We start from the raw sequence: 10604 nt of genomic DNA on the forward strand, positions 1-10604 counted from the left end.
AATGTTAAGCGAGGATCATCATTTAGCATTGATGAAGACACGATTATGCCAAACATGGTTGGATAATTCAATTGATTCAATTCATCGAACAAATCAATGAGGTAACATATTGTGGGATAAAATTAAAGAACAATTTGAGAATCGAGGATGATGATCTGAGGGTTTTATAGAGGCAATGATGTATTAACTATGAGAAGTGTTACAAGTCGTTGGCAACTTATAAATAAATTACAAATAAATCAAAATTTAAAATGATTACTTTATTTCGTGGATGTTTGAATCAAGCCGAGGATATGAACAGATCAGGAACTAACGAAATGGACATTGTAAGATATATTATATCAATTATTTAGCTAGAATATAATTGATTAAACTCAAACTATTTTTTTTTCTTTTACAGATGGAGCAAGCAAAGAAGTTGTATGTCACCAGGTCTTCAGATAATAAACCCTTCAAATTTGATCATGCGTGGTTTATTTTGAAAGACTACGAAAAATGGGCGCGCCATTCAATTCCAACTACACCTGGTTTCTCTCAAACTAATTTTCATAACGGGTCTCCAGCTCCATTAAACGAACAAGATGGCATGGGGAACACCGATTCGATTCTTGAAATACAAAGACACTGTTCATCAAAAAGACCGGATTGTGGAAGAGACAAATCAAAAAAAAAAAAAAAGTTGATAGTCAAAATGAAACTTCTCTCAAAGAATTAAGCGACAATCTCAACGGGTGATGGAGGCCATTGAGGCAAAGACCCGACCGTGGGAAAAAATTCTATGAAAGTGAAGCGTTTAATCCTTCAAGGATTAAACTTGCGAAAAAAAAAAATTCGTGAGACATTGGCATGGGAAAAGGAGATCATGAGCACAAATACATCGACTATGACACCTCAAGGAAAAGAATGGTACAAAAACGCGAAAGAAACAAATTTTGAAAGATCAAACTCTTTCAATTCACGGACTCCTTCAAGAAATTTGCACTTTGAAGAATAATGGAGAAAGAAAGCGATTGATTAATTTGATTAAGAATTTTAAATGTTTCGTATATATTTGATGTATTTTTAATGTATTTCTTTTTAATTTGTTGTTTTTTTTTATTTTCAATAAATGTTTTATTTAAATAATTAATTAAGTTGTTGGAATAAATTTAATCTTAAAATTGAAATTATAACAAAGAGATACAAATAAATCAAAAAAATTTAAAAGGGTAGGATAGAATGGTAATTGCACAAATTAAGTTATTAAAAAAAAAAAAAAAAAATCAATTCTAACCGCCATTGTGAGTGGCGGGTGGAAAATCATAATTGAATTCTGTACGCCATTGTGAGTGGCGTGTAACTTATTATTTGAATTAATTCACATTCCTACCCGCCACTGGCTACGGCGTGCAACACTAATAATGATTTTTTTGATTGCCCGCCATTGGCAATGGCAATGGATATGAGCATACGCTATAACATTAAAATTGATTTGCATGAGAAATTGGTAAAAAAATAGAGAAATTTATGAAGATAGCGTTTGCGGTATAACGTTTTAACGTACCATTGGATCACATTTTACGTTAAATTTGATGATTTGCAGCACCATTGGACTTAGCCTAACTGACCGGGAATAGAAAGTGAGTTCACTAACCGCGAAAAAAGTGAGTTCTTATCTCTTCTTCTTGGCTTCTCTCTCAAAATTGAATGTTGTTTTCTCCACTTGCTCTCTCTCACGCACTCCGAACAGGTGAGAACTCCGAATAATGAGATTATCGTTTTCCGGGAAAGTATCGTTGCAAGCTAGCCTGCATAGTTGCAAGCATTTTTAAATTTTGTTTCAATATGTTGCTTGTGGTGAAGTTGCAATATGTTTGTTGACTCAGGTATTAGATTTTGATAAGCTTTAAGTTCAAGAGTAAGCAATGCTGATTTCTTTATGTCAACAACATGAGGAATAGTTGGGAGTTTATTGCCTCATCAGGATAATATGATTAGAAAAGAATTATAGATAATGTTGCTTTGCAAGTTTTATAACTGACTTCTTTCTTCATTATCGCCAAAAAAAAATAGTCGGGAGGTGTTATATCTGAACATTTGTCAGCTCTGGTATACTTTATTGGAGTTGGTCATGGAGTAACAATTATTAACATTCTCGCACAGATTGGGATTGTGCAAGGTTCAAGTGATAAAACGATGATGTTGCCAATTTTTAGATTTTCCAATTTTGTGAGCCGTCTACTTGAAGATGTTATATCTGAACATTTGTTAGGTTCGTGCTTTCTCTTTAACATCAGCATGCTATTGTAAAGTTCCACAATCTTCAGGCGGATAATACCTTAAAATTTGCAATGTTGTTTTCCTGTCAGCTCATTTTGATTTGGTATGGTTTTATGCCTTACAGGTTTAACTGTTTAAGACAATCCATCGAACATTGTGGATGACATGCACGCAACTTGCATTGTCATAATCTTAACTTACCTCAATGTTTGCCTCAGCTCTCAGTGGAACCTTTATGCATCCACTTCTTTGCGTGGGATCTGTTATGGGGTTCAATTCTCTGTAATGGTCCCGATTGCATCTAAGCCTTTTGGTTTTAAGCATTTCGGTGTGATTTACAACTTCATACTGTTAGGCAGTCCACTTGGTGCGCACTTTTCGTTTCAGGTGGGCTTGCTGGGTGCGTGTATGATAAAGAGGCAACAAAGCAGCAAGGGCTTAATCTGCTTAGTTCAAGTGTAATTCTTTCTTGTATTCTTTAATTTTTCTGGTACAACAGTAACTATCAGACTGTTCGCATTAGCCAGATGCCCCAATGTAACTTCTGCATATCTCACAGAAAACATAAAAGAAACATGATAAGAACATTTATGTCAATTTTTGTATTGATACATTATATCTAATGATGAATATCATGTGCTGATATTTGAAAAGAGCAAGCTCACGTTTAGCTATCACAAAAATAATAAAAAATGAATTAGATGTACATTCAGTCTCATGAGAAATCTACGCACTCCTTCTCTAGTTTTCTGTCCTCAACTTCACATCTTATTAACAACACATAGAGGAGTAAAAAAGGTTTCCTTGTGAATCTCGAACATGTAAAGCACGCCACTACCGCACATAAGAGAAGGAACCCCATTTAAGGGTTTCTTTAAGCCGAGCATCACAAGAGATTTCTTGTAAGTATTGGGCTGATGTTCAAAACTATAACTAAAAGTCGTATTTCGTTCTTCTGCTCATTAAGACAAGTCACGACATATCAAAAATGCAAGCTGAGGAAGATGAGTTGTAGAAGTTCTAGGACTTGAGCATTAATAGTCGGTTCTCTGATTCCTTTAAATGAACAACCTGTATCTCACAAGTAATACAAGCTAGGTGTAGAGGCCATATTCTTGGCATAGAAGGTTATTGGTGGTAAGTGGGCCGTAAGTAAGTTAAGATGGAGGAGACCTGATGCTGTTGATCAGGTCCGCGGAATGCCAACCGCTGGGAACTACTAGAAACTACCGCGACAGGTGGGAGGACAGATGACGCAGGATCAAGGAGGGATCAACGAAGGATAAGAGGCAGTTAGGGAAGAGATTAATTCCAACCTTTCAAACCGCCTTGACAGTGGAGAGGACGAGGAGGGATTTATTTGGATGGAGGAGAGATGAAACGGACATGAGGCAGTAAGAGAGAGAGGGGGTGAAGGATAAAAAGGAGGAGAAGAGGAGAGAGAAGAAGAGGGGAGCAGACCAAAGAACATATTTGATGAGAGAGAACACATTTTATTAGAGAGAACACATTTTATTTGATAACACATTTGGCGCCGTCTGTGGGGACGTAGTGAAAATGGCCACCATAGCGAAAAGAGCGATAGGGAGACCTAGAAAAAAGAAGATTCGAGAGAGGAAGAAAGAAGAAGTGAGAGAGATAGAAGGAGTGGGGGAAGAAGAGACATCTGAGGTAGCGGCGGACACCACCAGACTATTGCAAGAGGAGATAGTCAGGTTACGCAATGAGAATGACGGTCTGAGAAAAGAAAAGGAGGCCACCCAGGTGGAAACAGAGTGGAGGGATTTACAAGATAGTGGAATGGAGGGAGAGAATGAAGAATTTCCATCCATAGGGGAGGAACAAATAGCGGGCATCACGATGGAGGTGGTGCAGCGATGATTGAGAAAGATAGGGAAGCGAACAAAGGGGTGGAGAGAGTGAACCAGAGCGCAGCGCAGAAAGAGGGGCGAGTCTCAATAAGAACCCACTGGCAGATTTGGTATGGAATTCTGAAGTGCCAAAGAGGTTCAGCCAACCCAGATTTGAAAGATATGATGGGAAAGGAGACCCGACAGATCATCTACATCACTTCCGACAACAGATGCCGTTATGGCAGGAAAGCAAGTATGATGGACTCCGATGCATGATGTTCCCGGCTAGCCTTAAGGGGGGAGCATCAGACTGGTATTACATATTAGCATCGAGGAGCATCAACAGGTTTGAAGAATTAGAGCGCGCTTTTGTCGATCATTTCATTCACCAGAAGCGGAGAGTGGTAGATATCGCGGCCCTATTCAATGTCAAGCAAAGGTCAGCGGAATCGTTAAGGGAGTTTTTGTGTAGGTTCAAGGAAGAGACGCTGAGGGTGGAAAATTTGGAAGAACATACAACGGTAATAGCATTCCAGCATGGTTTGAGACAGGGAACTAGAGTCCACGAGTCGGTGTCCAAGATTGAAATCACCACGTTACACGCTTCTACAGATCGAAGGTGGAGAAGTACATACGATATGAGGACATAATGCAGAGGAACGCAAAAGAACAGAGGAGATCAGGGAAGGCGATACAGGCAGTGGACAAAGATGACCGGAGGGGTAAGAGCAGTAGAGAAGAAAGGGATAAGATGTCATACGACCGGGCGTAATCGCGGACCGCAGAGATTGGGGGATCGTGGTAGGAGGGACGTTCGGGAAAGGAAGCCGTACCGCGGAATAGAGCAAACTCCCCTTAACAGACCTTTAGAGGAGATCTTGCCACTGATTAAAGGGCTCCAGTACTATGAAGGTCCGCGAAACACACCAGGAGAAATAGAGGGGAAGCCATTCTGCGCCTATCATCAGATCCAGAACCACGCAACCAATGAATGTTATACCTTGAAGTGGTTGGTGGAGACGATGATTGAAAAGGGAATGCTTAGAGAATTTATCACTAAGGGGCGCCAAGCTGAAAGATTGCCGGCACTAGCTAGAATCTTAGGAACTATCAACATTATTTTTAGCGGGGAAACACTTGGGAGAAATGTACACCGCGATAAGATCAGAAAGATAGCAAGTTTGCGACAGGTCAATGAAGTGGTAAGCATGCCGCGGTTAGTTAGTGGAACCGCGAAGGGAGAGGAAACCATAACGTTCACTCAAAAGGACCTGGAGTCAGTAATTTCACCACATGAGGATGCATTGGTAATCACCATTGCAATGGGAAATTATTTGGTAAAGAGGGTTTTGATAGACTGCGGAAGTTCGGTGGATCTGCTGTTTAAAGGAGCCGTAGAAGAGATGAATATCGATAGAGACCAGATGAAAGCGCCGCGAACCAATTTGTTTGGATTCAACGACAGTATGATCGAACTAGTATTACCAGTAACTGCTGGTCCGACGACCGTATTCACAAGGTTCATGGTGGTGGACACTAACTCCCAGTACAATGCAATCCTAGGGAGACGGTGGATTCATGAATTGAGGGCAATTCCATCGACCTATTACCAGGTAATCCGTTTCCCCACAAATGGAGGTACGTATGAAATAAAAGGAGATCAAGTAGCCGCACAGAATATTCAACAGGTGACAGTAAGAAATATGGTCCGCGGCATGAAAGGAGAGATTGCAGAGCAGGAGCCGGGGACGGCATAACAATTACAGGAGGCGGCTTTGACGATAATATATGAGCCACCACTTGGACCGAAAACCTTAGATGAGATTGAGATAGTGAACCTGGGGGCAGGAGACGAGGAGAAATTTACTTCGGTGGGGTCGGAATTGCCAGATGATGAATGGAAGAGTAAGCTAGTACAATTTTGGCAAAGAATAAAGATATATTTGCTTGGGAAATAGAGGATATTACGGGGTTAGATCCTGAGTTTGCATGTCATCGCTTGCATATGAATGAAAATGCGAAGCCAGTAAGACAAAAGATGAGAAGCGTGGAGGTCGGGTATCATGGAGGGTATACGTGAAGAGGTGAGGTGACCGGGAAGGGGCGGGATAATTAGGGAGATTGAGTTCACGGAATGGTTGTCGAATGTAGTCGCGGTTCCAAAGAAGAATGGCAAGGTTAGGATGTGCGTTGATTTTACAGACGTCAACAAAGAATGTCCTAAAGATTGTTATCCAATGCCACGGGTGGATGAACTGGTGGACCGAACGGTAGGGTTCAAATTGTTTTCTTTTATGGACGCCTTCCATGGGATATAATCAGTCGCTGATGTATGGACCGGTCGATCAGAAAAGACAACCTTCGTGGTGGAAGGGTGGGACTTCATTGTTATAATGAGAATGCCATTTGGATTAAAGAATGCCGGGGGGCCACATTTCGTGAGGTTAGGAGAAAATGTTTGAGGGCAAGATTCGGAAAGGGATGGAAATATATATTAACGACATGGTGGAAAAGAGCATGTCAGAGCGAGAACACTTAAAGGGTCTCCAAGAGACTTTCCTCATACTGCGGAGGTACAAACTGAAGCTCAACCCTGAGAAATGCACCTTCGGGGTAACTTCGGGCAAATTCTTGGGATACATAGTAACCCATCGCGGAATAGAAGCGAACCCCGAACAGATAAGGTCACTGATAGAGATGTCGTCCCCTCAAAATGTAAAAGAAGTACAAAGGTTGGCTGGAAGAGTCGCGGCATTGAACAGATTTATTTCAAAATCTTCGGATAAATGCCGACCGCTATATCGTTTGTTGAGAAAAACGCCGGATTTCCAATGGACAGAGGAATGTGAAGGGGCCTTTCAAGAATTAAAGAGTTACTTGGGAAAATCACCTTTGCTATCGCGGCGAATCGGGGAAAAAAAGCGTACTTGTATCTTGGAGTGTCGAATCTGCGCCGTGAGCTCAGTTATAGTTCGGGTGGTGGAAAGAGTAGAAAAGCCAGTTTACTTCCAAAGTAAAACCATGCTGGACGACGGAAACCCGATATAGCATAATTGAAAAGTACGCTTTGGCCTTAATATTTTCAACATTGAAGCTGAAGCCTTACTTCGAGTCACATTCAGTGGTGGTAATAACTAATTTGCCATTAAAGCAAGCGTTGAAGGCAGACAAATCAGGTAGAATGCTGAAGTGGGCGGTGATGCTCAGTTATTATGAAATCCAATATCAGATTCGAACTGCTGAAAAGGTGCAAGCCATGGCCGACTTCCTGGCCGAATTTCCGGCCGAGGACCCAACATGGGGAGAAGAAATGGTTATGGAACCAGAAGGGGAATCGAGTCAAGATCCATTGGATCCTTGGGATCCGCGGAATGGGTGGAGAGTATTCACAGATGGATCCGCGACAGACACGGGGAATGGAATTGGAGTCGTCCTGGTGACGCCTGAGAACAATAGGCTGGAGTTGTCGATGAAATTGGGATTTGCGACTTCAAACAATGAGTCTGAATATGAGGCGGTAATAGCAGGTTTGGATCTTGCAAAGGATTTGGGGGTGAGAGAATTGTTTGTTTTCTTTGATTCAAACTTAGTAATTTGTCAGATGAATGGAGGATTTATGGCCCGTTGCCCAAGGATGGCGAGGTACTTGGAGGTCCTGCAACAAAGAGCAAGCAAGTTCGAGAAAATTAGCTTTGCACATCTAGGCCGTGGTGAAAATAGACACGCCAACGCCTTGGCCTATGTGGCGGCAGTGCTGCCGGGGACAGAGGGATGGACAATTGAGGTGAGAGTCCTAAGCAGACCCAGCACATCAGAGGAGAAAAGCATTTGGCTTACAACTGAGCATGAGCAGGGATGGATGATGCCCATTAAAACCTTCTTGATGGGTGAGGAAATAGAAGACAAACAAGAGAGACGAAAGATGGAACAAACTAGTCAAAGATACACGTTGCTCGAAGGGGATTTGTATAAAAGAAATTTCAACGGACCGATGCTGAAATTCATAGGGCCACAGTAGATACAAGAAATTCTGGCTGAGATACACGAAGGGGATTGCGGCAGTCACTCGGCAGGGCGTACGACAACCCACAGATTGATATCACAGGGGTACTTTTGGCCACATATGAAGAGAGATGCCACAGCGTATGCCAAGAAATGTGAGAAGTGCCAGAGATTTGCGCCACTCATACATGCTCCAGGGGAGCCGCTACATAACATGTTCAGCCCGTGGCCATTCGCCATGTGGGGGTTAGACATTGTTGGGCCGCTACCCACGGCAAGCGGCAAAAGACGATTTATGTTGGCAGCTACCGATTATTTTACCAAATAGGTAGAAGGAGTGGCGTTGCAGCAAGTAAAAGAAGACAATGTGAAGAAGTTTATATGGGAGAACATCATATGCAGGTTCGGTTTGCCACATACGATCATCGCGGATAATGGAACACGCAGTTTTACGAGGAAGAAAGGTCCGAGAGTTCCTTCGGGCATTTAAGGTGAAACAGGGGTTCTCAGCACCATATAATCCAGAAGGAAATGGGCAAGCAGAGTCTTCAAACAAAATCATAAAGGATAATATAAAGAGAAAACTGGAGGCAAGGAAAGGAGCATGGGCCGATGAACTCGAAACCATGTACTATGGGCGCGCACCGTACAACACATGAACATCGACTATGGAGTCACCGTCGCGAATGACTTACGGAGTAGAGGCAGTCATACCGGTGGAGATGATAGTCTCCACCACCGAACCAATCAGAGAAACGGGAAGGAATGAAAGAATATTAGCCAAATTGAGTTGAGTTTGATAGAAGAAAAAAGAGAAATTGCGCCGCGATAATGATTGGAAGAATATCATCGGAGGTTTGTGGCGCAAGTATGCCAAGAAAGTGAAGCCGCGCACATTCGAGGTGGGGGATTTAGTTCTGCGGCGCATTACACCAGCCACGAGAAAGGAAAATGAAGGAAAACTAGGGCCCAACTGGGAAGGACCCTATGTTGTGAGGGAAAAGGGTACATTTGGAACTTATCGATTGCAAACTTCAGCAGGGGAAAGGGTTGAGAAGCCGTGGAACATTAGAATGTTAAAGAAATTCCATGTATGAATCGAAGATTGTCAATTTTTTGTTACTTGTCATATATTAAAGTGAGTACTTCGTCTATATGTCTTATGAATGAGAATAAAAGAATTAAGCGGTCCTAAAGGCGATTGAAGCGGCCTCAACAGGCTTAACGACCATGCATAGCAACGAGGGGGATGGGCCCTTCGCGGCAGTAGTCCAAATCAAACTGGGGGCAAGCTGAGCCCCCCACAAGGCTTCACAGCCGCCAAAGACAGCGGGGGGGAAGAGCCCTTCGCGGACAGTAGTCCAAATCAAATTGGGGGCAAAATGAGCTGCCCCCACAAGGCTTCACAGCCGCCAAAGACAGCGGGGGGGAAGAGCCCTTCGCGGACAATCGTCCAAATCAAATTGGGGGCAAACTGAGCTGCCCCCACAAGGCTTCACAGCCGCCAAAGACAGCGGGGGGGGGGAAAAGCCCTTCATGACAAAGAGTCCAAATCAAACTGGGGGCAAACTGAGCTGCCCCCACAAGGCTTCACAGCCGCCAAAGAGAGCGGGGGGGAAGAGCCCTTCGCAGACAATAGTCCAAATCAAACTGGGGGCAAACTAAGCTGCCCCCACAAGGCTTCACAGCCGCCAAAGACAGCGGGTGGGAAGAGCCCTTCGCGAACATTAGTAAGATTCAAACTGGGGCAACTGCGCTGCCCCCCACAAGGTTTCAAAGCCACCAAAAGCAGTGGAGGGGATGAACCATCCGTGGACAGTAGTCTGAATTATACATGGGGCAAACTGAGTTGCCCCACACGGCTTCCAGCCACACCACGACAAATAAAAGGAAAAGCAAGGAGATTAGACATGTTACATTTTTAATGGACTTATGCCTTCCTATCGAAAAATTAGGAAGAACAGAGTAACGGTCCAATTTAAAAGAGCTTGAAAAAACCTACTGGGCTCACCCAGAAACCAAGCTACATTCACATACAAAACGTCAAAAGGGAAAGGTCCAAAGTGTGTCAATGATAAAGAACAAAATCATATAATGCAGATGATGGTTAAACGATGTTCAAATCTTCAGAGGCACATTCTCCCATTGGCTGGTTTTCACCCCTAGGTTGGCTGTCAACCCCATCCTTCTGGGAGGAAACTTCAGGCGCCTCCCCGACAAGTATAGGATCATCATCCTCGGCCATGGGGGAAGTGACCGCGCTGTGGGTAGAAATGGGTTGCGCATGCATATCAGCCTCAGATGGCACCATCGGCGGAAGATCAATGATTGGAGACGAAATAGCCGGAGGAGAAAGAGGCAGAAGGCGGCCAGCAGCAGTGAGCTCATCAAGTTGATGCTTTAGTGCACGATTTATCTTCTTCTCGGCTAGGACTCGAAAGCGGTCAGCGGCTTCCTGCAGCGCTTTGTCCACAGCAGCTTGAGTAGACA

General features: G+C 43.3%; 1 protein-coding gene across 1 annotated transcript; it reads left to right on the top strand.

Annotated features, from left to right (window-relative positions):
* Positions 1-6614: 6614 nt before the first annotated feature.
* On the top strand, positions 6615-8130 carry LOC147482762 (uncharacterized). The gene is made up of 2 exons (XM_086579414.1): positions 6615-6725; positions 7207-8130. The coding sequence occupies exons 1-2, from the start codon at positions 6615-6617 to the stop codon at positions 8128-8130; spliced, it is 1035 nt and encodes a 344-aa protein (XP_086435540.1).
* Positions 8131-10604: the final 2474 nt, after the last annotated feature.

This window comes from Coptis chinensis, chromosome 8, assembly GCF_015680905.1.
Source record: "Coptis chinensis isolate HL-2020 chromosome 8, ASM1568090v1, whole genome shotgun sequence".
In the NCBI taxonomy this organism is placed as follows: Eukaryota; Viridiplantae; Streptophyta; class Magnoliopsida; order Ranunculales; family Ranunculaceae; genus Coptis; species Coptis chinensis.

What these genes read in the sequence shown, in the direction of transcription:
- LOC147482762 (XM_086579414.1), top strand. Translation starts at nt 6,615, where the DNA reads ATGGTGGAAAAGAGCATGTCAGAGCGAGAACACTTAAAGGGTCTCCAA. An exon ending in CTGAGAAATGCACCTTCGGG is followed by an intron (nt 6,726 to 7,206) that starts GTAACTTCGGGC and finishes TCAACATTGAAG; the next exon opens with CTGAAGCCTTACTTCGAGTC.